The following is a 27,637-nucleotide window of genomic DNA, read 5'->3' as shown; positions in this document are numbered from 1 at the left end:
GGGATTACAAGTATGCACCACCACTCCTGGCTCATATCATAGATTTTGTTGTCAGCTACCTCTTGAGAATTCCATTTGATTCTTGGCTAGAAAGACACTACCTTGGATAACAGGCATGTCAGAGATAGTCTTAATTTCTATAGCAACTGGCTATAGGACCACCTTTGGTCTGGGTTGCTAGACTTACTAAGGACAAAGTCTCAAGATATGAAAAAGTTGGACTGCGAGATGTTGACAAGTACTTTTTCGCTTTTTTATTTTTTATTTTGAAACAGGGTCTTGCTGAGGCTAGTGTTGAAGTTATAATCCTTCTGCCTTAACCTCCTAAGTAGCTGGGATTATAGCACATGCCTCAACACCTAGTAACAGATATTTTTAAAACTGTTTGGAAACAGTTATTTCTATTTTCAGTCTTTTTCAGGTTTTCATTAAAAAAATAAAAACAAATTCATACTGTTTCTTATATCAAACATTATAGAAGTATATAAAAAAAGGTATACAGGAATCCTCTTTAGGATTCTGCATCTTTTTTTTTTTTTCCTAGCTACAGAAATATGTATTCTTAAACACATATTAGGATATACATACCACTTTTTTGTGTGTGTAGTACTGGGGTTCCTGGAAGCCCTTCCACCTCCGGCTACACTCCCAGACCTATTTTATTTTATACTTTTTTTATATTTGGAAACGGTCTCTTAAGCCAGCACGGCTGGCTTCGAACCTGCAGGATCTTCCTGTCTCTGCCTCCCAAGTGTGGGGATTACAAGCATGCGCCACCACGCCCAGCTTGGATATACATACCACTTTTTAACCTACCTCCCACTTAAATTTTTATATTTTTAAGGCCTTGTAATTATATAGATATTACTTACTCTTTTTAATAGCTTCTTAATATTTCTTTCTGTGAATATGATTTATTTTGTCTCTTGCTGAGCATTTGGGTTGCTTCCCAGTTTCTCATGAATGATAACAATGTTGCAAATGAACTCCCTTGTGTATATTGTATTGTTTTCTTTAGGATACAATTCCTATTGGCATTATTGAGTCATAGTGCTATGGTGCAGGTTAAGTCTTTGAAATTGCTTAAAAGTGAATTTAATATTATCATTTAAAACATTTTTCTCTTATTGTTCCTCATGTTCTCAGTTCATAGCCTCAAATTATATAACAGTGTTATAAGAGATGGAGGTAAAAGTAGAGAAAGGACAGAATGGAATGTGAGGAATTGTATGGTATACTAGAAGTTAAAATGGAATATCAAATTAGTAAAGCCTTGGTTTGAAGAATGTAAGTCTAATTATTTTTTGCAATGGCCCTAGTAAGGAATCTGTGCTTATGTAGCCTTTAATGTGCTGATTGTAAGAATAGGAATTTTTTTCTGTTAAATTTTCTGTTCTCCCAAATATATATTACTCAGTCCCCATTCTGGATATTTTCTGCATGTTACAAATATCTGTGGGTGATCTGCTAGGGAGAGATAAGAAGTTCATAGAGATAATTTTAAGGAGCTAGGTCAATCTGGAGTTCTTTGTATATGTTGGAGAAAGAAGTCCTGATGAAAATTATATCTGTGGATGTGATGTCTTTCTTAAGCATCTAAGGGTTACCATCTCCTGGTCTGTTTTCCAGTCTATAAAGTGAAAGAGTAGATGATGGCCAAGGTCCCTTTCACTTCTCACATTTCACTTCTCACATTTTGCAGATGGATGATGATCAAGAAAAAGCTGTGAATCTGTGTAAGGGTACCATAAGAAGCTAAGCTAGGTCCCTTGAGAAGCTTAAAAAGAAAAAGACCTCAAGCTGGGCCTGGTGGGAGGCTGAGACAGGAGGATTGTAGGTTCAAGGTCAGCCTTAGCCTCTTAGCAAGACCCTCTGCAACTTAGGGAGACCCTGTTTCAAAATAAAAAGGGCTAGGGTTGTAGCTCAAAGGTAGAATGTCCCTAGGTTCAACCTTAATACTACCAAAAAAAAAAGAAGGAAGGAAAAGGAAAAAGAAAAGCCCTAGTATTGAAGGGGCAGCTCTTGATCAGAAGATGACTGCTTAAACTATTTGCCTTTCTCCGAAGAGAAATACTGATGATAGTTTGATAAACATATCTTGCTCTTATTTTCCTGTATCTGAAATTTACCTCAGGAACTCCATGCAATGAGTTACCATGGGAGAGCTGGATTTACTATCTCTCACAGTATTCCCCACATTAGTGCTAGTTTGTATTTGTCCATCTTTGTCTCATTCAGATTATCTCCTGCTGCATACTACGCCCAGAGGATGATCCAGTATCTCTCACGGAGAGACAGTATTCGCCAGCGCTCCATGCGCTACCAACAGAACCGTCTTCGTTCTTCCACCTCCTCTTCCTCAGACAACCAGGGTTCATCAGTAGAGGGAACTGACTTGGAATTTGAGGACTTTGAGTAAGTATATACTCAGCTTGCTTTCCCCCCTCTCCTCCCAAGCCACGAGTGTTTTCAAGTTGGCCAGTGTTTGATCAGCGGTAGTGAACAGTTTTACTTCCAACTCCTGAGTTGTTATTCTGACTAGCAGCCTGGCTTGAGGGACAGAGAGGTCAGATGCCAAGAGGACTCCTACCTCTGGCATTTGGATTGCTGATTCACTGGAGCCTGTGGGAAGAACTACTCCATTGGGCCCCAGGCCAGAGTGGGCAAGAATGGCTGCTGCTTTTCAGGCAGCACTTGTGTTTCCTTTATGCATGAACAGTAGAAACGCTTCTGACCTCTCTCGGGCAAGGTAAATACATATTCTGGCAATAAGCAGAGGAGAGAGTCTCAGTTCCCTGTCAGGCAGACACCTGTGCTGGCACCTGTGCTGGCACCTGTGCTGGCACCTGTGCTGGCACCTGTGCTTCTAGAGCTGTGATGACTTGACCAGCACCAGGGTCCATTCAGGAAAGCAGTATGTGCATACATGCTGAGGGGATGGGTGTAGCTCAGTGGGAGAGTGCCGGCTTAGCTTGTTTGGCTCAACCTGGGCTCAACCCTTAGCACCACAGACAGCAATAACAGAAACAATAAAACAAAAAACCGTTTATGCTGAGGCTGCTGGCACTTAGTGCTGCCAACACTAAGCCTGGTGACTTTCACTAATTCTGGGCCTCTGGGAGTCAGTGCTGTGGATTGCCTAGCCCTCTTTCTAATGCATGCTTGGGAGGCTGTGTTATCTCTTAGCAGTGGGAAAATGTGGGGCTCATGTCTTTAAGCTGTATCTTGCCTCGTGACTTGTCCTTCACAATGGAGTTCTGGGTTAGTTTTAAATGTTCTGTTCTCATCTTACCTTCCCTTTCTTCTGCTACCACCTCCTCCCTCTCCCTTTCCCTCCCCCTCAATTTTCCTGTGTCAGACTGCCTCCTCCCTGTGCTCCCCCAGCCCACCTGTGCTCTCACCTCCCTGCCGGCTTGAGCACGACCTGATTTTACATTTCCTTCTTCACCTTTCATGCACTGGCTCAGCATTGTTTTTTCCTAGAGTCTTGTGTAGCTCCCTGGTTAGTAACAATAGGCTGGTTTCTCTAATGACCCTTCCAAAGTCCCTCCCCTGGCTGTTTGCCTTTCTTCTGGGTCTGATGCACACACCTTAGTCTTGTTTTTAATAGCAGCTGTGGATTAGTCACCTCAACATTAGTAGTCCAGGTCTTTGATAGAAGGATGTTGCTGGCTGGTTCATACTGATTAACTATTTGTTCATTCTTTTTGCTTCCTTCCTAGCCCTCCTTCCCCTACTGTAAACTGAGAATTGCTTATGGGCACTCCTCTTAATCTCTAGTGCTCTGAGGAGGGAAAATGAGAAATCAGAGAGTGTATCAGTCTTTTAATTGCTGTGCCCCAATTCTTTTCTTTAGCTTTGGAAACTAGAAGGGAAGTTAGAGGATTATCCAGTCAAAATATATCATTCTTCCAGGTCCAGAGAGGCAGGTAAGGTAGATACAGCCTACCTAGAGTCCTCCTAACAGTTAAGGCACCATTAAGAGATACTGTTCTTCTGCTGGGTTTTCTTGTCTCCACAGCACATGATGTTTCTGCCCGTAAGGCCTCTCCACTCTCCATTCATTTGCTAAGCCTTAGATCATTTTGCCGTTCTTAAGCTCTTCCCACCTATGTACAGAGGGTCCCCAGAAACCAAGGGAGCTGTTAATAACAAAATATTTGTAGTATGTATATTAAAGTATCCATTTAGTATCTTATCATCTCTGTATAAATATACGTACAGATTTTAAAATCTTGTTTAATTCTCACAAGGGAGTTATTTACTTTGTTGTACTCATGCTTGTAATCCTAGTACTTCGGAGGCTGAGACAGGAGGATCCCAGGTTCAAGGCCAGCCTCAGCTACTTAGTGAGGTTCTCTGCAACTTAGTGAGACCCTGTTTCAAAGTAAAGAATAAAAAATAGGACTGGGGGTTGCCTCAGAGGTAGAATGTCCCTGGGTTCCATCCCCAGTACCCCCCAAAAATGGTCTCAGATAAGAGATGAGGAACAAGCATACTTAGCACCTAGTTTTTATTGTCCTGCACATCCTAAATCCTTTAAAAGTCATGTACATTTTTGAGCCCTTCCACAAAGTTGCTATGGAATCAGACCCTCAAGATTTTTCTCTAGTGAAGATGGCTGAAGAGGTTGGTCAGCATCAGGTTAAGTTTTTAATTTTTCTGTAGCCTCAGTTAATGACCATCTTCTAAAGCAGACATCTCCTCCTGCCATTCATCTCTGTGGCAAGGAATGAGATGGCAGGATCCTTGTGTTTATCAAAATGCACAAACAGGACGTCTAGAAGCCTGCTGTCAGAAGGATGTTCCTGAAGCCCTCAGCAGCTGTCTTTGCATAAAGATGTTGACAAGCAGGGCAAAGGCATGGCTACCCGTGACACTGCTGTCTGCCTGCTTGTGAGGCCAGACTACCTGCTGGAATGCAGATGGCACATAAACATAAGGGTAGCTTTCTTCTTTTTTTTTTTTTTTGCGGGCCTGGGGATGGAACCCAGGAGCGTTCCACCTCTGAGCTACACCTCCTGCCCTATTTATTATTCTTTATTTTGAAACAAGGTCTCACTAAGTTGTGGAGGGCTTCACTAAGTAGTTGAGGCTGTCCACGAACTGCGATCCTCTTGTCTCAGCCTCCCAGATGCTGGGATTACAAGCATGCACCACCACATTCAGTTTTTACCATCTTTTTGGAAAAAGGGCAGGTAGTTCTTAAAAAGCCTAGGTTAAGCCAGGTGCAGTGACACATGCCTGTGATCCCAGTTTTGGGGAGGCTGAGACCAGGGAGATTGCAGATTTGAGGCCAGCCGCATTAATTTAGAGATACTTAGCAACTTAGCAAGACCCTGTTTTAAAAAATAAATGAATGGTTTAGAGATGTAGCTCATTGGTAGAAGGTACCTCAAGTTCAGTTTTCAGTACCAAAAAATAATTAATTAAGCTCAGGTTAAGTTCTGTGTCCTAATAGTTAATAAAGCCTGCAAAAGGGGTGGTGGATATATCTTTTATGGCTGTTGTTTTCTGTTATCCTAAATCTATTTATAATCCCATAATCATCCCCAGCTGATATCCTTTGCCCTTCCTGCCTCTTTCTATAGCTACCCTGCCTTCCAAGGCAAAGGATACCCTAAGCAAAATCCTTATTAATGATAGCCAAAACCAGAGACACTTGAGAGTAGATAAGCCACAAATATCTCCATCATCCATACCAGGCCCTGGGTAATTGTATTCAGCTTCTTAAAAATTGATGTTCGAGCTGGGCGTGGTGGCGCACTCTTGTAATCCCCTGTAATCCCCACTCTTGGGAGGCTGAGACAGGAAAATCACGCAGGTTCGAAGCCAGCCTCAGCTACTTAGTGAGGCTCTCAGCAACTTAGTGAGACCCTGTTTCCAAATAAAATATAAAAATGGGTCTGGGAGTATAGCCTGGAAGTAGAAAGCCTCTGGGTTCTACCCCCAGTACCACCAAAAATAAAAAATTAAAAAATTGATGTTAGCCAGGCATGGTGATGTACACTGTAATCCTGGTACTTGGGAGGCCGAGACAGGAGGATCGCAGTTTCTAGGCCAGCCTTAGCAACAAGACAAAACCCTGTTTCAAAATAACAAGTAAAGAGCTGGGCGTGGTGGCGCACTCTTGTAATCCCCGCCCTTGGGGGGCTGAGACAGGAGGATCGCGCAGGTTCAAAGCCAGCCTCAGCTACTGAGTGAGGCTCTCAGCAACTTAGTGAGAGCCTGTTTCCAGATAAAGTATAAAATAGGTCTTGGAGTATAACCTGGATGTAGAAAAGCCCTGGGTTCCATCCCCAGTACCACACACACAAAAAAGTAAAGCTGGGTGTGGTAGTGCATGCTTGTAATCCTAGCATCTATTTAGGGAAGCCCTTTGCAACTCAGTGAGACCATGATTATTTATTTATTTATTTATTTATTTATTTATTTATTTATTTTTGTGGTACCGTGAGTGGAACCCAGGGACTTTTCTACCTCTGGGCTATACTCCCAGACCTATTTTATACATTATCTGGAAACAGGGTCTCATTAAGTTGCTGAGAGCCTCATTAAGTAGTTGAAGCTGGCTTTGAACCTGTGCAATCCTTGTCTCAGCCTCCCAAACTGTGGGATTACAAGCACGTGCCACCACGCCCAGCAAGACCCTGTTTTGAAAAATAAAAAATAAAAAATAAGCTGGGTGTGGTAGCGCATGCTTGTAATCCCAGCATTCGGGAGTTGGAGACATGAGGATCACCGTTCATAGACAGCCTTAGCTACTTAGTGAGGCCCTTCTCAACTCAGTGAGACCCTGTTTCAAAAAATAAAAACACTAAAAAAACAGGGCTAGGGGTGTAGCTTGGAGGTACAATGCCCTTGGGTTCCATCCTAGTACCGCCCAAAAAAAAAAAAATAAATAGAATAAGAAATAGAGCTGGGGGTGTAGCTCAGGGGTAGAATGCCCCTGGGTTCCATCTCCAGTACTGCAAAAAATAAAAATAAATAAATAATTAAAAAGACTTCAGATGTAGGTAGAATGCCTCTGGGTTCAATCCATCATAAAATAAAATAAATTAAAATTTAAAAAATTGATGCTAGTACAGAAGAGAACAAGTCCTTCATTCCCAGTTGTGACAATGGCCTATACTTGTATTTCTGCCTGGGAAGAATGTCTTCAGTGAGCCGGGCGTGGTGGCGCACGCTTGTAATCCCCACATTTGGGAAGCTGAGACTGGTAGATCGTGGTTTGCAGACAGCCTCAGCTACTTAGTGAGGCCCTCTGCAACTTATTGAGACCCTGTTTCAAAATAAAGAATAAAAAATAGGGCAGGGGGTAAAGCTCAGTGGTTGAATGCCCCTGGTTTCCATCCTCAGACTCACAAAAAAAAAAGTTTTTAGTGAGAATTCTGGTCTTTCAGCCTTAAAAGGAAGTCTCTTTCATTCAATTACATTTATATTCTTCACTCTTTAAAAAAAAAATATATATATATATATATATATATATATATATATATATATATATATATATATATATATATTGTGGTACTGAGGATGGAACCCAGAATCTTTCTACCTCTGGGCTACACTTCCAGACTTATTTTATATTTTATTTGGAAACAGGGCCTCACTAAGGCTGGCTTTGAACCTGTGCAATCCTCCTGTGGGAGCCTCCCAAATACTGGGATTAAAAGCATGTATCACCATGCCCGGCTTTTAAAAATTTTTTTTGCAACTACTCCCCGAGCCCTATTTTTTATTTTTTACTTTGAAACAAGGTGTCACTAAATTGCAGAGGGCCTCACTAAGTACCTGAGGGTGGCTGCAAACCTGTGATCTTCTTGTCTCAGCCTCCCAAGTACTAGGATTATAAGCATGTGCCACCATGTCCAATTTATGTTCTTCACTCTTCTAATTTGTGTGGTTGTGTTTGGATCTACTTTACCCAGAAATCCATATTGTTATCAAATGTGCAAAAATGCTATAGATCTTTTCTGGGCGCCATAGCTGAGCTCTGGTCCCCCTTCATTTGGCATGATATGTTCTAATAGTACCACACGTACATGTACAGAAGAGCCTCCTACAGCAAGAGCTTCTCTCCCCCTGCCCCTCTTTGTTTGTTTTTGAGGTAGGGTCTTGCTCTGTTGCCCAGGCAGTTCTAAAACTCCTGGGCTTGAGGAATCCATCCACCTCCGCCTCCTGAGTAGCCAGCACTACAGGTATGCACCACCTTGCCTGATGGAACTTCTACTTTTGTTGGCCCCTTTCTAGACACCACTTGGCAAGGAAATCATCAAGAGGGCTTCTGGGTGTGTGTTATTGCTAAGGAGTATTCTGAAGGCTGTCAGCTCTGACACCTAATTGGGTGTGGCATGGGGGAAGTTTCTTGCCTTTAGCTTACAATTTAATATTTGTCACCTGGCCTTTTGGTATAATTGAAATTTAGTTGAGCTGTGGCAAAAATAAAAGTTAGAAACTGGATAATATTCCTTTTATTATCAGGAGATGATGTTGATGGCTTTGTGAAACTTTTCTTTACTTCAGGTTTTCCTAGATAGAAATTCCAGCAGAGTGAAACCGTATGTCCTTCATAGTACTTGGTATGGTGTCTCTTTCGAGCCCGGAATTTCCAGGATGTCTGTAGGAGCCACTGACTAGTTTCTAATTACAAACACATAATTTATAGCCAAGAAAGGGAAAGGCAGCTTTTGGCCTGTGAAGTCTTCAGAGGGGGAAGTTGTCTACTTCATTTTGAAATGGAGTTGCCTTTGACATCTAGACTACAGACATCATACATTAGAAGGGTAAGAGAAACTCAACACTGGGAAGTTGTTATTTTCTTTGCAGACTAGAACCTGGCAAATCAGTCAGGAATCAGCTTAAATTTATTTCGTGATGATAATTATACAAAATTATTTCTTTTCCTTTTTTTTTTTTTTTTTTTTTTTTTTTTGTCTTCCCAGAAACCAGGGCCTCAAACATGCTATATAAGTGTTCTACTACTAACTTACACCTTAGCCCTTTGTATTATTCATTTTGAGACAGGGTCTTGCCAGGTTGCCCAGGCTGGCCATGAACTTGCAGTCCATCTGCCTCGTCTTCTGGAATTATAGGCATGGGTCAATACCCCTGACTCAAGATTAGTTCTTAAAGTGAGATGAGATTTAAAACAAGCAGCCATGCAGGTGGCCCAGGCTTGTAATCCCAGTACTTGGGAAGTTAAGACAGGAGGATTACAGGTTCAAGGACAGCCTTAGCAAGTAGTGAAACTCTCATCAATTAGGGAGACATGTTTCCAAATAAAGATAAAATAGGGCTGGGAGTATAGCTTGGTGGTAGAAGGCCCCTGGACTTAATCCCTAGTGCCACAAACAAACACCTTCCTTTTCTATTACCAGAGACTTAAAATAATTCCACTTTTGGGTTTTATAGTGGCTGATTATTTTTGTACAGCGAGTATAATTAAAGAGAAAAGTATAAATCTTAAAACGGGATCTTTCTGTAGCTATACTTAGGAGAAAGGCAAGTAAATGCATGGTCATAGAAACATGTCTCACACTGAGTGTTTCAGGAATTGCTTGTTGTTAGGTGTGCTAGACTGTAAAGTCCCAGGTCTGTGGCAGGAGATCTTAGAACATCTTGTATCCTGCAGAAGAGGGAGACTCATTAAAGTATTTAAGCTACGAAATAACATGGTCAGAATTTTAGATAGGTCTGAAAAGATAGACCATAATAAGTTACCAGTGAAATACTAGGGCCACTTTGGATGAAGGGAAAGATTATTTGGAGCAATGTGAGAAGGGTTCATGGATTTGAACTGGGATTTGAAGACTGCATAGGACTTTGAAAGATGGATCGATGAGGAAGATGATTGTAGGAAAGGAGATTCTGGATAAAGGGAGTAACTTAAGCTAAATCCAGAAATAGGAGATTACTGGGCTTATTTAGGGATGCTGAATAGATTTGTGATTGGAGCTGTGGAGTATTGGTGATAGGAGAGAAATAAGAAAGCCCTGAAATGTGGAGGGCCTGGAATGCCTGGCTGGGAAGTTTGGACTTTGTTCATCAGAGGCAGCCGCCATTCCGCATGTACTTTAGGCAGCTGACTCTAATAGCACTAAAGTGGCCTAATGAGGCAAGTGTATTGGTGCAGGAGAACCAGGTAAAGAACAACACTATAGGAGAGGGTATTTGAGGGTTAAATTTTAGGTATTGGGTATAAGAATCCTTGGTATTTTCTCAGGGTGGGTCCTTTTGTGGATGTTCCTTAAAGCTCAACCATCTTACTTTTCCACTTCTCCAAATAAAATTCTACCCAAGACCTTTTTCATGGATACAGGAGCCAATTTTGAACTAAGCTTGTAAATTGGCAAATAATGCCTGGAATAGTAATGATTGGAATTAGGATCGCTCATCAGTATCTGCTGGCCTTGTTTGGGATCTTGTTTTGACTGAGCCTTTAGCTTCTCATCTGATCTTGAGAAAGTCTCTTTCACATCTTATTTTATTGTCTGGTCTGTTAAATGAAATTAGGTAACACCTGAAGTTTATTTTTTAGCTCTAAGGTTCTTGGATCTTTGTTGGATATTAATTCAAATTAATAAGGATTTTTACTTATTAATTGGGAGTGTATAGTGCTGCTTGGCAGCTTTAGAATTATCATTCTTTTCTCGGCAGATAAAATACATAAGAGCCGGGCACGGTGGCGCACACTTTTAATCCCAGCGCTTGGGAGGCTGAAGACAGGAGGATTGCACAGGTTCAAACCCAGCCTCAGCTACTTAGGCTCTCAGCAACTCAGTGAGACCCTGTTTCCAATTAAAGTATAAAATAGGTCTGGGAGTATAGCTTCGAGGTAGAAAAGCCCCTGGGTTTCACCCCCAGTACCATAAATAAATACATACATAAATACATACATACATAAATAAATATATAAATACAATACGTAAGAATATTTGTGTTAAGCCAGGTGTGGTGATGCACGTGTGTAATCCTACTTAGTACTTGGGAGCCTGAAACAGGAGGATCACAGGTTTAAGGACAGCCTCAAGAAGTAGTGAGATTCTCATTAACTTAGTGAGACCCTGTTTCAAAATTAAAAATTAGGGCTGGGTTGTAGCTCAGAAGTAGAATGCCTGTTGGCTCAATCCCCAGTACCATTAAAAAAAAAAAAAAAAGAGAGAGAGAGAGAAGTGAAGAAGTGGAATATATCTGGATTTGTGCTTGGCTTAAAATGAGAAAATATAGATGGGAAGAATTAAACAGCCAGGAGGTAAATGGAGGAAGACATAACCACTTAGACTTATATGTTTGTTTGTTTTACCATATGATGTGCAATATGAATATGAATTTGCATAACGTAGGCAGATTAAAAGGTAGAATAATTTGTAAATGGTAATTATCTCATTATTTTTTCATAGAAAAATTAAGGTTCTGCAGTTATAGGAGACTGTGTTGTTCTCTGAATGATTTTACAAGTCCTGTGCCTTCCTCTCAGAAATCTAAGCTTTGCCTCTGTGTACAGTTATTGGGATAGAGACTGGGACCTCAGTTTCTTAACAGCATTAAGAAAAGAGAGGACTTAACCAAGACACACTAGGCCTTCTGCTGTCTGGAGATTGAGTAGAAACAAACGCAGAGGGAAACAAGGGTTTTTATTTTTATTCTTGTTTGTTTTCATTATTATTATTATTATTATTATTATTATTTATTATTATTATTTGGTGGTACTGGGGGTGGAACCCAGGGGCTTTCTACCTCCAGACTATACTCCCAGACTTATTTTATATTTTATTTGGAAACAAGGTTTCACTAAGTTGCTGAGAGCCTCACTAAGTAGCTGAGGCTGGCTTCGAACCTATACGGTCCTCCTGCCTAAGCCTCCCAAGTACAGGGATTACAAGCGTGCGCCACCACGCCTGGCTGAAACAAGGTTTTTTGTTTGTTTGTGTTTTTTTGTTTTTTTGTTTTTGTGGCACTGGGATTCCTGGAAACCCTTCTACCTCCGGGCTACACTCCCAGACCTTTATTTATATATATATATATATATATATATATATATATATTTTTTTTTTTTTTTTTTAATTTGGAAACAGGGTCTCTTAAGCCAGCACGGCTGGCTTCGAAACAGCGCAATCCTCCTGTCTCTGCCTCCCAAATGCGGGGATTACAAGCGTGCGCTACCATGCCTGGATAAAACAAGGGTTTTTAAATGATTTAACTTTCAGCAAAATCAGCTGTACACTGTCAAGAAGACAATGGCCTTTGAGCCTTTTGATGCAGGAGATTAATTTATAAAGGCTCAAGTCGGAGCTGCTTGTCACTGAGGAGCAAGGACAACGTGACCGTCTGCTCAGGACTCAGACACAGTCTGCAGGTGTATGTTTCATGCCTTTAAATTACAGCTGCTCTCTGAGGCGGTTAATCTGCATATTTAGCAGAAGAGTTGCTGCTATGTTTCTCCCTTGTTCTGGAGATGCATCTTCTTTTATTCAGCACTTGTCTTGGAAACGTGATTGTTTGAAGGGTGTTTTTTCAATGTAAAATCATTTACAAGAAAATTTTAGTTTTTCCCCTCTTTTTCCAGATGCCCCTCTGAGAGTTAATCAGAGATGCAGAGTTCAACAACTGGGAAAGCCATTAATAACCCAGCTGGCTTTTGTCCTGCTGACTTAAAGACAGCTTCTGGCTGTTAAAATTGATGAGGGTTTCTCTGGTGTTTCCCTGAAAAGTGTTCCTCCTGTGTTATAGGAACAATACCAACATGTTTGCACACTTTATTCTTCACTGTTTTAAAGCTCCCCTTGCTCCACAAAGGGGTGTTGGCTATGTTATTTTAGAGCCCAGTACTTATACCCACTCCCTATTTCTAAGATAGCTGTCTCTCAGGGTCTGGCTTCAGTCATCTGGCAAGCACCTTCCAGTCTGCTGATGCTCAGTCTCTGTCAGGCATGGGGGCACACACTTGATCCCACTACTTGCCAGATTGAGACAGTAGAATTGCAGGTTCAAAACCAGCCTTGACAACTTTGCAAGTCTCTCTGCAACCTAGTAAGACCTTGTTTCTGAATAAAAAATAAAATCTGGCTAAGAGAGTAGCTTGGAGATAGAATGCCTCTGGGTTCAATCCCCAGTACCAAATAAAACAAAATAAAACAAACATTCAGTCTCTGCCTCGTTTATTTGCTTCCTTCTGGCATGTGGAGCTTTGCTTTATGTTGGCCTTGTATTATCTCTAAAGTGAATGTGAATGGCAGACTTAGTTTTCTTTTTTTGTGTGTGGTACTGGGGATTGAACCCAGCAGTATTCTACCTCTGAGGCACACCCCAGCCCTGTTTTTTAATTCTTTATTATTTTATTTTATTTTATTTTATTTTATTTTTTGCAATACCAGGGATGGAACTTAGGGGCATTGTATCTCCGAGCTAAACCCCCAGCCCTATTTTTTAGTCTTATTTTTGAAACAGGGTCTTACTGAGTTGCAAAATGCCTCGCTTAGTAGCTGAGGCTGGCTGCAAACCTGTGATCCTCCTATCTCAGCCTCCCGAATGCAGGGACTACAAGCATGTGCCACCATGCCCAGGTCAGACGCTTAGTTTTCTGTCTACATCATTATTTTAAGGAGGGGGGGGGGAGGAATGGGAGAGGGGTGCGTGTGTGTGTGTGTGTGTGTGTGTGTGTGTGTGTGTGTACACACTGGGGATTAAACCTAGGGGCAGTCTACCTTTGAGCTACCCACCCACCCCTTTTTGTATTTTTTTTTGGGGGGGGGTCTGGGGATGGAACCCAGAGGCATTTGACCTCCAAGCTTACCCCCCTGTCCTAATTTTTATTCTTTATTTTGAAACTGGGTCTCACTGAGTTGCAGAGGGCTTCACCAAGTAGCTGAGGCTGTCCGCAAACCATGATCCTCCGGTCTCAGCCTCCCAAATGCTGGGATTGCAAGCGTACGCCACCATGGCTGGCTTTATTTTATTATTTTTTTGTTTTGAAACATGGTCTCACTAGGTTGCTGAGAGTCTCACTAAGTTGCTGAAGTTGTCCTCGAACCTGTGATCCCTCTGTCTCAGCCTCTCAAGTACTGGGATTACAGGTATGTGCCCCCATGCCTGGCCCTTGAACCTCCTTCTCTTAACCTTCTCCTCTTCTTGAACTCTTTCACCAAATCTCCTGTGCACTGAAATTTGTTTCCCTGTCTCAATTCCTTATCTGTAGATAGAATCCCTTCTATATAGTGGAATCTGGGGAGTTCACTATTTACTCTTCACTTTCGGTTTTTTGAGTTGTGCTTTGGACTGGGATCTTGTCCGACTTGTCCTCTGCATGGGCATTCTGTCCTTTGCTCTTGTGACCATTGTTTTCGAGGTCAGTACGTGTTTGAGCTATTTGTTAGGCTGCTTTCTCCTAGAAGCTTTTGTTTCCTTCTCCTGCAGTCAGCATCTCATTTGTGTGTTTGCCACGTTTTGTATCTTCTTAATAGGTCTGGTTCCTCTCCTATCATTTCTCTCTCTTTGATATAGTTTTTTTTTTTTTTTTTTTTGTGGTACTGGGGATGGAACCCAGGGACCTTCTACCTCCAGGCTACACACTCCCAGACCTATTTTATATTTTATTTAGAAACGGTTTCTTAAGCCAGCTGAGGCTGGCTTCGAACCTGCGCGATCTTCCTGTCTCCACCTCCCAGGCGTGGGGATTACAAGCGTGTGCCACCACGCCAGGCTTGATATAGTTCTAATACTTTTAATTTGAAGGTTTCTCTACATATTATTGAGATGCCATTTACTCCTTATTCCTCATCCTTAGCCAAAATGTCAAGTTGAGGACCAGACAAACATCTCTACTCACTTAGTTTGTTGCTCTTGGTTTTTGTTACTCTTTTGTGGTGCTGGGAATTGAACCGAGGGCCATGAACGTACAGGACAATTGCTCTACCACTGAGCTACATCCCCAGCCCCTAAGATATTGTCTTTTCATAGTGCATTTCATCTGAGACTTTGCTTGTGTCTGAGCCAGCTGATCTCATTCTTATTTTCTTTTTTATATCTTCCAGTAATCTCTAAATACTTTAAAGCCATTAGGTCTGGTCATATTTCAGCCCCTCTCCCCCTTTCTCCAGTTTATTTTTGTTGTGGTAATATACATATAATATAAACTTTATTATTTTAATACTTTTCTTTTTTAAATGAGGGAAGAAACTGAACCAGAAACAAGTTGATTTAAGTTTTTAATAACCACAAAAAGAGGAGCTGGGCATGGTGGTCCACGCTTGTAATCCCAGCATTTGGGAGGCAGAGACAGGATCGCGTTTCTCGGACAACCTCAGCTACTTAGTGAGGCCCTCTGCAACTTAGTGAGACCCTGTTTCAAAATAAAGAATAAAAAGCCAGGCGTGGTGGCGCACACTTTTAATCCCCGCGCTTGGGAGGCGGAGACAGGAGGATCGCACAGGTTCGAAGCCAGCCTTGCTGCCTTAAGAGAACCTGTTTCCAAATAAAAATATAAAAATAGGTCTGGGAGTGTAGCCTGGAGGTAGAAGGGTTTCCAAAAGCCCAGTACCACCTCCCCCCCCCCAAAAAAAATCAGTTGTGTCATTTGAATTGTTTTTTTCCGTGTGTGTGTGTGTGTGTGTATGGGAATTGAACCCAGGAGTGTTCTACATCCAAGCTGCACCTCCAGGACTATTTTATTTTTATTTGGAAACAGAGCCTCACTAAATTGTGGAGGATCTCACTGAGTTGCTAAGGCTGGCGACTTATCTCAGCCTCCCTCCTATCTCAGCATCCCAAATATTGGGATTAGAGGCATGTGCCACCATATCTGGCCTGATCTCGTTTTTTCTTTTTTCTTTTTTCTTTTTTTGCAGTACTGGGGATGGAACCCAGGGACATTCTACCTCTGGGCTACACCCCTAGTCCACTTTTCATTCTTTTATTTTGCTTTCATCTACAGAGTTTCAAGTCAAAAGAATATAGTATCTTAAGAAAACAGTGTACTTTCTCTTTGGGGAAAATAAAACCCAAATATTAACTTTTAATAGCTTATCTTCCAATATCCCTGGTATTGATTCCTCATAATACTCAGTAGCCAATTCTACCAAGATATAAAAAACTTCACAAGGCATTTGTTTCTAGCTTGTATATCTCCCAGTGGCCCACTTAAGAACCAACGTGTTGCCTTAACTTTGGTTCCGGGGCCAGTATGAAGATTATCCCATTGATTTGAAGATAATCCAAAGAGAGAATTCAGAAAATTTCCCCAATCAATGTCTCAGGGGTTCATTTATTTTATGGAATTGTTAAGCAGCTAATTAACTGTTCTGCCCAGCCAGTGCCCTTTGGCTTGTTGTTCCTTTGATGCATTGGAAACTGAGCCATGTGAAGTTCCTTTTTCTCTGTTCTTGTAGGAAGCAGTGAAATGTAGTGGAAAGATTCAGGGCTTTAAAGTCAGCTCTTCCTTGAATCTTGCTTATCCCCTTACTAATTGTATGATGTTGGGTTTTTTTTTTTTTTTTAATGGTACTGGGGATGGAACCTAGGGGCATTCTACACACCCAGCCCGGTTTTTTACTCTTTATTTTGAAACAGGGACTCACTAAGTTGCCGAGGGTCTTACTAAGTAGCTGAGGCTGTCCATGAACCCATGATCCTCCTGTCTCAGCCTCCCAAATACTGGGATTGCAAGCGTGCACCGCCACGCCCAACTGGCTCTTAGTTTTCTTATCTGTAAAACATAGTTAGTAATAACTCATGGTAGCTGGGCGTGGTGGTGCACACTTGTAATCCCAGCATTCGGGAGGCTGAGACCGGAGGATCACGGTTCACAGACAGCCTCAGCTACTTAGTGAGGTCCTTTGCAACTCAGTGAGACCTGATTTCAAAATAAAGAATAAAAAAATAGGGCAGAGGGTGTAGCTCGGAGGTCAAATGCCCTGGGTTCCATCCCCAGATCCGCAAAAAAAAAAAAAAAAAAAAAAAAAAGAGTAAGAATAATACCTCATGGTATAGTTAGAAGGAGTAGATGGAATAGCATAATAATCTTTGTATTAGAACCTAGTAGAAACTTAATAAATGGAGGCTATTATTGCTTTAACAATTACACCTGGACTTTTTTCTTTCTTCAAATGACTTGGCTTAAATTTCACTTTCTAATATTCTTCATCATTGTCAATTTTTCAGACTTTCAAAGAAGAAAGTAACTAGTCTTGTTTTTTTTTCTTTCTTTCATTTTTCACTGATTTTTCCACACAGAAATCTTAACAAATTCATTTGAAGATGACCATTCTGCCAAACAAAATTGGTATGGGGAATTCTTTTCTTTCAAGTTCCCCCAGAGGAAGTTTTTCTTGCATCTTTCAGTTCAGAAAAAGAAGTTTATATATATCCATTCCAGATCCCAAGATCTAAACTTGGCTTTAATTTCCGATGCTACAGGGTTCAGAGACCACATTAATTCAAGAAAAGTCCTCCTCCTCCTTCCTGAACTGTTGGTAAATGCTTGCAGGGCTTTTAGTCGAGGTACTCTAGAAATGCAGCATAGTAATGTTCACCCCAAACAGTAAACCAGATGACTGATTTCTGTGGGTTCCTCTCCTAAGTATGGGAATTTAGTTTGGGGGATGCTTTTCTTTTGGGATGGTGGATTATTTGGTGTGCCTGCCTGCCTGCCTGCCTGCCTGCCTGCCTGCCTGCCTGCCTGCCTGCCTGCCTGTCTCTCTCTCTTTCTCTCTCTCTCTCTCTCTCCATTATACTTCTAAGTTACATCCCCCGTCTTTGCTTGTTTTTCTTTTTGGTGGTGGTGGTACTGGGGATTGAAAGCTGAGGTGTACTACCTCCAAACTATACTCCCAGCCCTTTTTATTTTGGAACAGGGTCTTGCCAGGTTGCTGAGGGTCTTAAACCTGTGATCCTCCTATTTCAGCCTCCCAAGTGCTGGGATTACAGACGTGTGCTACCACACCTAGTTTAATGCCTCTCTTATGTGTAATATTTTTTTGTTTTCTTCAGAGACAATGGTGACAGATCCAGGCATCGAGCTCCCCGCAATGCACGAATGTCTGCACCTTCACTTGGACGCTTTGTCCCAAGGTAAGAACTGGGTTGTCAGAAACAGAGGGAGCCATTTTGAGAGCCTAGGTTTCAATATGAAACCTACTTTTGGGTCTTTGGATTATTCATATCTGGAATCATTTCCTAGGAAACCCTGCCACCTAAAAATGTTACAGGAGATAATTAACTATATTTAGATAGAAAAATGGCATTGGAAGTGTCCTGTCCAAAGATGGAAACCCTGGAGGTCCTCACTTTAGAAAGGCAGGGAAAAGGTAGAAATTTGTGTAAGAGCTGGGCGTGGTGGTGCATGCTTGTAATCCCAGTACTTAGGAGGCTGAAATAGGAGGAGGATCTAGGTTCGCAGCCAGCCTCACCTACTTAGTGAGGGCCTCTGCAACTTAACGAGACCCTGTTTTGAATTAAAAAAAAAAAAATCAGCTGGGGATGTAATGTCGAGGTAGAATGTCCCTGGATTCAGTTCTTAGTACCACAAAAAAAGTAAAAAAAAAAAAAAAGAAGGAAAGAAAGAAAGAAAGAAATTGTGCAAAAACAGCTTGTGTGTGTCTGTGCATGTTTAACCCAGGGCCTCAAACATGGTAGACAAGTGCTCTTCTGTTGAGCTACAATCCCCCAACTCCTTTTATTTTCCTGTCTGAGACAGTGTCTTGCTAAATTGCCCAGGCTGGCCTTGAACTTGTGATCCTCCTGCCTTAGTGCCCCAAGTAGTTGAGATTATAGAAATGTACCATCATACCTGGCTATCCTGGGAACTCTTATGACTTTCTGGGCTTCTGTGCATTCCTTTGGTTCAGTGTATTCATTAGTCTACATTTTTGAGGGTAGATAGCATCTCCTTTGTTTTATGGTAGTCTTTAGTAGGCTTTTCACATATGATTCCTTCTAGGCGTTTCTTGCTGCCCGAGTATTTGCCTTACGCTGGGATTTTTCACGAACGCGGTCAACCTGGTTTGGCTACTCACTCTTCTGTTAACAGGGTCTTGGCAGGTAAGGAAATGTTTCTTTAGAATTTGTGTGTGTATGTGTGTGGGGGGGTATTGGGGCTGGAACCTAGAGGTGTTCTACCTCTGAGGTATACCCCCAGCCCTATTTTTTTTCTTTTTTTTTTTTTTTTAACATTTGAAACAGTGTCTCAAGTTGCTGAGAGCCTCCTGATATTTCTGAGTCTGGCTTTGAACCTGTGGTCCTCCAGTCACAGCCTCCCAAGTTCTGGTATTACTTGTATATGCCACCATGCCCAGCTTCTTAGGATTTTGAAGTTGTGAAAGGTTAGGGAGCCAGATAAAGCTTCTCCCTCCTTCACCTGTGTTGATGTGGTAGTGTCTTGGCAATGACTAAAAACTCTGTTTCAGGGTCTGAAACTCTGTTTCAGTTCCTTACTAACAGTCAGGGAACAAACAGTAGGGTTGAGGAAATCTTTCCCTTGCCTATTCATACTTCCTTCAGAATTTTTTGTTATATAAAAAATAATGTTTAAACCATTTGGTTTTTAATCCAGCAATTAAATTCTGTTCGTACTTTTAATGGAATGATAAAGGTGTCTTGTTCATATTTCGGTTTGTGAGATACTCATGAGCCAGATCCTGTGATTTAATTAGGAACTTAAAGCATACTTCTCCAACCCTTTGCTAGTGCCAGCACATGGAGTTTCCAGGCACTGGGAGTCTTCTGAGGAAGGGGGCGGGGGAGCAGACCCATGAAACTGACTCAGAACTCTCCACAGAACAGAAAATGGGCTAGGCAAATCTTGCTAAGGCAGTTTTATGATGACTGAATGCTTAGTGACCAGTGTTTTGAAGCTCCAGGGTATGATATGACCAGGCTCTGAGAAACTCTGTAACATGGTGTGTGTTACTTCTGAGACGACTACAGAGAAAAGAGTTTTCCTTCTTCCTCTTCCTCCTTGTCCTCCTCCTCCTTCTCCTTCTTCTTTTCTTCTTCTTCTTCTTCTTCTTCTTCTGGTGGTACTTGGGATTGAATCTAGAACATTCTACCGCTAAGATACACTCCCAGCTCGATTTTTTAATTTTTCTAAACAGTGTCTCACTAGCTTGCTGATAGTCTTGGTGTGTTGCTTAGGCTGTTCTCAAACCTGCTACTCTTTCTCAGCCTCTCATGCACTGGGATTACAGGCATGTGCCACCATGCTTGGCTTTTTTTTTTTTTTTTTTTTTTTGGTGGTACTGGGGATGGAACTCTTCTACCTCCGGGCTACACTCCTAGACCTATTTTATATTTTGTATAAATATTTTTCTTTCTGTGAGTATGTGCTTACATCTGGTTGTATACTTTTTTTTTTTTTTTTTTTTTGAAACAGGGTCTCTTAAGCCAGCAAGTCTGGCTTTGATCCTCCTGTCTCTGCCTCCCAGTGCGGGGATTACAAACATGTGCCACCACGACCCGGTGTGCTTGGCTTTTTGTGTGTGTGTGTGTGTGGTACTGGAGGTAGAACCCAGAGGCTTTCTACCTCCGGGCTATACTCCCAGACCAATTTTCTTTTCTTTTTTTTGTGGTACTGGTAGTGGAACCCAGAGGCTTTCTACCTCCGGGCTATACTCCCAGACCTTTTTTATATTTTATTTGGAAACAGGGTCTCACTAAGTTGCTGAAAGCCTCACTAAGTAGCTGAGGCTGGCTTCGAACCCATGCGATCCTCCTGTCTCAGCCTCCCAAACGCAGGGATTACAAGTGTGCGCCACCACGCCTGGCTCCAGACCAATTTTCTTTTTTATTTGGAAACAGGGTCTCAACTAAGTTGCTGAGAGCCTCACTAAGTAGCTGAGGCTGGCTTCGAACCTGTGCGATCCTCCTGTCTCCACCTCCCAAGCGCGGGGATTACAAGCATACGCCACCACGCCCGGCTATGCTTGGCTTTTTAAAAAATTGATGAAGGTTGTTTGCCCCATCATACTCTTTGCCCCCACTTCTACCCCCACTTCCAGCTTGTAAATTAATGAATGCAAAGGGATAAAAGGATAAAATATCAAGCCACATATAAGTATATTTTGTATAAGCATCCTTTTGTGTGTGTATGGTACTGGGGTTGGAACCCAGGGGCATTCTACCTCTGAGCTACACCCTCAGCACTATTTTTTTATTATCTATTTTGAAACAGGGTCTCACTGTTGCTGAGACTGTCCTTGAACCAGGATCCTCCTGTTTCAGCCTCCCAAATCCTGGGATTACAAGTGTGCACCACCACACCCAGCTTGTATAAGCATCTTTATTGGAAATTTAAAAGTAGTCGGGGTGGTAGGTGTGATGGCGGGGTGGTGGGTGTGATGGTGCATGCTTGTAATCCCCGGGCTTGGGAGGTGGAGACAGGAGGATGGAGCAGGTTCGAAGCTAGCCGCACTGGCTTAAGAGACCCTGTTTCTAAATAGAAAAAAGTATAAAATAGGTCTGGGACTGTAGCCTGGAGGTAGAAGGGCTTCCAGGAACCCCAGTACCACAAAAAAAAAAAAAAAAAAAAAAAAAAAAAAAAAAATTTAAAAGTGACATTCTGCTGTGGAAAACCTGGGCATATGGTGATTAAAGGCAGGGAGGTTCTCTTGAGGCAGAGACACTGTCAGGCTGAGAGAATGTTACAGGTTTTGTTTTGGGGGATTTCTAACCAAGCTGATGTGACACCTGCTAGGCCATGAGGGCTAGGATCCCTAAAGTAGTATCTTGACTCAACATCAAGGCCAAAAAATCCCACATACCCTAGGGCTTTCTTTCTACATGCCAGGACTTGATAGGCCCTGGCCTTGCAGGGGAAAGGACCATCAGGTCTCCTGACAACCTGCTCTGAGGAGGGCTGTGGCCATCTTTGTTAAACAGACCCTAGGGCCATGTGCCTCTCCTTGCTTGGGACTGCTTCAAGGATTGGCTGAAGGCATGTGGAAGCTCCTCACTGGCAGATAATCACTTGCTGCCAAGCAGTAATATTACAGAGCTCTCTTCTACCCTTCTTTTTGTCAGACATCTGCCTCCTCCACCCCACACAGCACCTCCTGCTCCTTTATTGCCAGCAAATCTCTGTTTCCTTGGCATTTAGCTTTTTTTTTTTTTTTTTTTTTTTTTGTGGTACTGGGGGGTGGAACTCCAGGGGCTTTTCTACCTCCAGGCTATACCCTCAGACCTATTTTATATTTTATTTGGAAACAGGGTCTCACTAAGGAGCTGAGGCTGGCTTTTTTTTTTTTTTTTTTTTTTTGGTGGTGGTACTGGGGTTCCTGGAAGCTCTTCTACCTCCAGGCTACACTCCCAGACCTATTTTTTATACTTTTTTATTTGGAAACAGGGTCTCATAAGCCAGCGTGCGCGGCTGGCTTCGAACCTGCGCGATCCTCCTGTCTCTGCCTCCCAAGCACGGGGATTACAAGCGTGCGCCACCACGCCCGGCATGAGGCTGGCTTTGAATCTGTGCGATCCTCCTGTCTCAGCTTCCCAAGTGCTGGATTACAAGAGTGCGCTACCACACCCGGCCTAGCCTTATTATTATTATTTTTTGAAACAGCTGTATTATTATTTTTCCCTTCTTGCCTCTAAAAACTCTTTACGTCTATTTCTTTCTTTTTTGTGTGTGGTACTGGGGGTGGAACCCAGGGACACTCTATCTCCGAGCTACACCCCCAGCCCTATTTTTTTCCCCCTCCCTCCCTCCCTCCCTCCCTCCCTCCCTCCCTCCCTCCCTCCCTCCCTCCCTCCCTTCTTTCTTTCTTTCTTTCTTTCTTTCTTTCTTTCTTTCTTTCTTTCTTTCTTTCTTTCTTTCTTTCTTCACGGTTATTGGGAATGGAACCCAGGGGCATTTGACCTCGGAGCTACACCCTCTGCCCTATTTTTTATTCTTTATTTTTGAAACAGGGTCTCACTAAGTTGCGAAGGGCCTCACTAAGTAGCTGAGGCTGTCTGCAAACCGCGATCTTCTGGTCTTAGCCTCCCGAATGCTGGGATTACAAGCATGCACCACCACGCCTGGCTTTTATTCTTAATTTTGAAACAGGGTTTCATTAAGTTGCCGAGAGCCTCACTAAGTAGTGAGGTTGGCTTTGAACCTGTGCAATCCTCCTGTCTCCGCCTCCCAAGCACTGGGATTACATGTGTGCACCACCACGCCCGGTTCTTTACGTCCATTTTTTATTCCCTACTTTATGCCTAGTAGTGGTCTACCCCAAGTGGCCTAATTGCACCTATGGATGCTTTTAAATACAGGAGCTGTATTCCAGCAGTAGCTATTTATACATGTGAAATATAGTGAGAAAAGTCCTATATCAAATGATGCTAAATGCTACTGGGAAAAGGAAACTTTATTTTCTTCCCTTCTCTTTGGTGGTCCTGGGGATTGAACCCAGGGCCTCATGTATATATGTCCTATGTACTCTATTGCTGAGCAATAGCCCCAAACCCAGGAAATCATCTTGATTAAATTAGTAGATGCTCTCTCTTTCTTTGATTCACAAACTAGTTTCTCTCATTTTTCTTAAGATACATGTTGGGGTAGCCAGGCATGGTGGCGCACACTTGTAATCCCAGCATTTGAGAAGTGAGACAGGAGGAACGCGGTTCACGGCCAGCCGTAGCTACTTAGTGAGGCCCTCTGCAACTATCTCAATACTTGGAAGCTGAGACCAGTGGATTACAGGTTCTAGGCGAGCTTCAACAATTAGTAAGATTATGTTTCAAAATAAAAAACAAGCCAGGTGTGGTGGCGCACACTTGTAATTCCAACATTTGGGAGGCTGAGACAGAAGGAGTGCAGTTTGAGTACAGCCTCAGGTACTTAGTGAGGTTCTTTGCAACTCAGTGAGACCCTGTTTCAAATAAAGAATAAAAATAGGGCTGGGAGTGTAACTCAGAGGTAGAATGCCCCTGAATTTCAACCTCAGTACCACAAAATAATAATAATAACAATAATAATAATATTAATAATAATAATAATAATAATAATAATAAAAATAGCCAGGGATGTAGTTTGGAGGTAGAATGCCCCTGGGTTCAATCTCTAGTATCAGAGAGGGGAATAAAAAGATACATTTTAGAGTACCTATTTGTCTTTCCTTTAAAGCCCTCTTTATTTGTAGCTATTTGGATGTACCTCAGAACTTAATTGGCAGCTGTGTCATTTTTCATCTTTCCTTGAAAAAAAATCAACAATAATAATTACAGCAATAATAAGCCTAATATTTATTTATTATTATTATTATTATTATTATTATTATTATTATTATTATTATTTTTGGTGGTACTGGGGATGGAACCCAGAGGCCTTCTACCTCTGAGCTACACTCCCAGACCTTTTTTATATTTGGAAACAGGGTCTCACTAAGTTGCTGACAGCCTCACTAAGTAGCTGAGGCTGGCTTTGAACCCGTGTGATCCTCCTGTCTCAGCCTCCCAAGCGTGGGGATTACAAGCGTGCACCACCATGCCCGGCATAAGCCTAATATTTATTGAGTACTTATGTATGCTAGGGAATATTTTTAACTGTTAAACATATTTAATATCTTTTAAAATTTTTGCTTTAAGCTAATTATGGTGGTATATGCCTGTAATCACAATATTAAGAGGCCGAGACAGGAGGATCACAGGTTCAAGGACAGCCTCAGCAAGCAATGAGACTCTTCATCAACCTAGCAAGACCCTGTTTCAAATAAGAACTAAAATCGGGGGCAATGCATGGTAGCCCATGCTTGTAATTCCAGTATTTGGGAGGCCGAGACAGGAGGATCGCAGGTTTGCGGCCAGTCTCAGCTAATTATTGAGGCCCTTTACAACTAGGGAGACCTTGTTTCAAAATAAAGAATGAAAAATAGGAGCCAGGAGTGGTTATGCCAGTCCGTTATCTGCCATGATCAGCAGGAGCCGAGTCCGATGCAAGAATGCATAAGGGCTGTGTATTCAAGCTCGAGCTTAGTGTCTCCACATGCACCAATGCAGTGGTCACCAGGAAGAGCCCTTTGCCCCCCAAGAACAAGGCTTTTATCCCCTAAGAAAGGCCGCCCAAGCCGGGCGTGGTGGCGCACGCTTGTAATCCCTGCGCTTGGGAGGCAGAGACAGGAGGATCGTGCGGGTTCAAAGCCAGCCGTGCGCGCTGGCTTAGGAGACCCTGTTTCCAAATAAAAATGTAAAAATAGGTCTGGGGGTGTAGCCCGGAGGTAGAAGGGCTTCCAGGAACCCCAGTACCACAAAAAAAAAAAAAAAAGGCCACCCAACCCATCTTTGCATTGATTAGATATTTTAAAACATAAGGCTTAGCTTTCAAGCCTTGGGAAGCCTTTCTCAGGAATGTTCAGGATGGGTGGGGGTCTCTAACTCCTTCGAATTCCAGACCTACTGTTGCTAGGGGAAGATCAGATTAGTGCAGTTAGCAGCTTCTCTTCAGGAAATAGGACAAAGGTTACAGGGGAACAGGAACTTAATTTTGGACAGAAATTTAGGCCTACTTAAAGCTTTAACATTTTGGTCCTTCAGGTGCATGTTTGTAATCCCAGAATTTGAGAGGCTGAGACAGGAGGATGGGATCGTGGTTCAAGGACAGCCTCAACTCCTTAGTGAGGCCCTTTGCAACTTATTTTTTATTCTTCAAAAATGAAGAATAAAAAATAGGCCTTGGGGGTGTGGCTTGGAGGTAGAATGCCCCTGGATTCCATCTCCAATACCACAAAAAAATAAAGAGCCGGGCGTGGTGGTGCACGCTTGTAAGCATTCGCTTGTAATCCCATCATTCGGGAGGCTGAGACGGGAGGATCGCGGTTCATAGACAGCCTCAGGTACTTAGTGAGGCCTTCTGCAACTTAGTGAGATCTTAGTGAGATCCTGTTTCAAAATAAAGAATAAAAAATAGGGCAGGGGATGTAGCCCGGAGGTCAAATGCCCCTGGGTTTCATCCCCAGACCCGCAGAGGGCGGGGAAATATATATCTGGCTGGGAATATAGCTTGAAGGTAGAATGCCTCTGGGTTCAATTCTCAATACGACACACCAAAAAAATTAATTTATTATTATGATGATGACATATTATTATGATGATGGCACTGGGATTTCAGACCTGGGCCACCATGCCCAGCTTATTATTTTTTGTGCTTGAGATTAAACTCAGGTTAATTCTATCTCCAAGGTATACCCCCAATCCTTTGTATTTTGAAACAGGGTCCTGCAGCCCTCCAATCTGAGCCTACCAAGTATTGGGATTACAGATGTGTGCCACAATGCTCTGCTCTGGCTTAGTATTATTTTTTGAAGTGGACTCACACTGTGTTGCTCAGGCAGTCCTGGAACTCAAGAATCCTTCTGTCTCAGCCTCCTGAGTAGTCTAGATTACATAAGTAAGCCATCATGTGTTTCATGCAGTAATTCTATGAGGTAGGTCCTGTTGCCAAATTAATAGTGGAGGAAACTAAACCACAGAATGTCAACTTGCCCATTAATGATGTTGCTAGAAAGTAGAGGAGCCAGGACTGGGCTTGGCAGTGAACTCCAGGCCTTACACTCTAAGCCACCTTCCTAGACTCCTCCCACAGTTATTTTAAAAGACAAGATCCTTTTCCAGGATCTTAATCTGAAAGAGAGAAAGAGCTTCCAGGGATCTCGACTGACCTTCATTATTTTTCTTGTTTAATTTTTTCCTTTTTTGGGGGGTACTGGAGATTGAACCCAGGGACATTCTTTCTCTGAGCTATACCCTCAGCGTTTTTTATATTTTGTTTTGAAACAGGGTCTCCCTAGGTTGCTAAGAGTCTCACTGTGTTGCTGAGGCTATCCTTGAACCTACAATCTTACAGTCTTAACCTCCCAAGTACTGGAATCATAGATTTATTAACACCATGCCTGGTTTTATTTCTCCTATTTATTTTTTCGGTACTGGGTATGGAACCCAGGAGCATTCTACCTCCTAGCTACATCTCAGCCCTAATTTTTTTTTTTTTTTTTGAAACAGGTCTCACTAAGTTGTGGAGGGTCTCACTAAGTAGCTGAAGCTGGTTGCAAACCCAGATCCTCCTGTCTCAGCCTCCCAAGTACGAGGATTATTAGCATGCGCCACCACACCCAGCTTTATTTTTGCTTTTTAAGTGAGTCCTAGACATGGCATTTTATGACCCAGTAGTGCTGGCTGAGGAAATTTTATTAGGTTAACAGCCCTTTCTCTGAGCCTTCATTTCTTCTTGGATATAGATGTTTTGCTTTTTATTAAACTTACTTGCGATCATGTATTTGAGCTGCTATAATGCATTCAGAGTGAAAGTGAAATTGGCCTTTTATCAGTAAGCACTCCCAATTTTCCTGGAAAGGCACTTTCTCTTGTATGATTGGAATGAGATTGTTATGATCCCAAAAAAGCAGGTATTTGTTCTGTACTGTATTGTTAGGTACTAGGCCATGCTCTAGGCTAGCAGAATAAGTAAAGGACAGGATTTCATCCCTCTTGGAGCTTAGATTTGCTGTGGCTGGCCATATCTTCATCTTGCTGTTTATTTTTTGGCACCAAACATACATGAAACCTTTGTAAAGTGACTGGCTTTTTACAAGGGTGAAGCATGAAAATTTGGCAGACTTGGAGGGTCAAAAAAAGATACACACCTGTTGTTTTAGGTAGTATGGCCAGGGCT

At 42.2% G+C, this 27,637-nt stretch overlaps 1 protein-coding gene across 5 annotated transcripts in view; it reads left to right on the top strand.

The window, feature by feature from the left end:
- AMBRA1 (autophagy and beclin 1 regulator 1) overlaps window positions 1-27,637 on the top strand; it is a gene marked incomplete at both ends in the record, with an annotated part of 202,250 nt that overhangs the window by 51,029 nt on the left and 123,584 nt on the right. For 3 of the 5 annotated variants that reach the window (XM_080705352.1, XM_080705351.1, XM_080705349.1), the window contains 3 exons: window positions 2,239-2,415; window positions 17,986-18,066; window positions 18,935-19,035. In XM_080705352.1, the coding sequence (XP_080561478.1) occupies window positions 2,239-2,415; window positions 17,986-18,066; window positions 18,935-19,035 (359 nt within the window). The remainder of the gene's footprint in view (window positions 1-2,238; window positions 2,416-17,985; window positions 18,067-18,934; window positions 19,036-27,637) is intronic. The other 2 variants (XM_080705353.1, XM_080705350.1) reach the window with 1 other exon arrangement.

The sequence above is a fragment of the Muscardinus avellanarius genome (assembly GCF_963383645.1).
Source record: "Muscardinus avellanarius genome assembly, chromosome: 1".
NCBI classification, from domain to species: Eukaryota; Metazoa; Chordata; class Mammalia; order Rodentia; family Gliridae; genus Muscardinus; species Muscardinus avellanarius.
The sequence above is the reverse complement of the archived record's forward strand: the minus strand, read 5'-3'. Positions and strand labels throughout refer to the sequence as shown.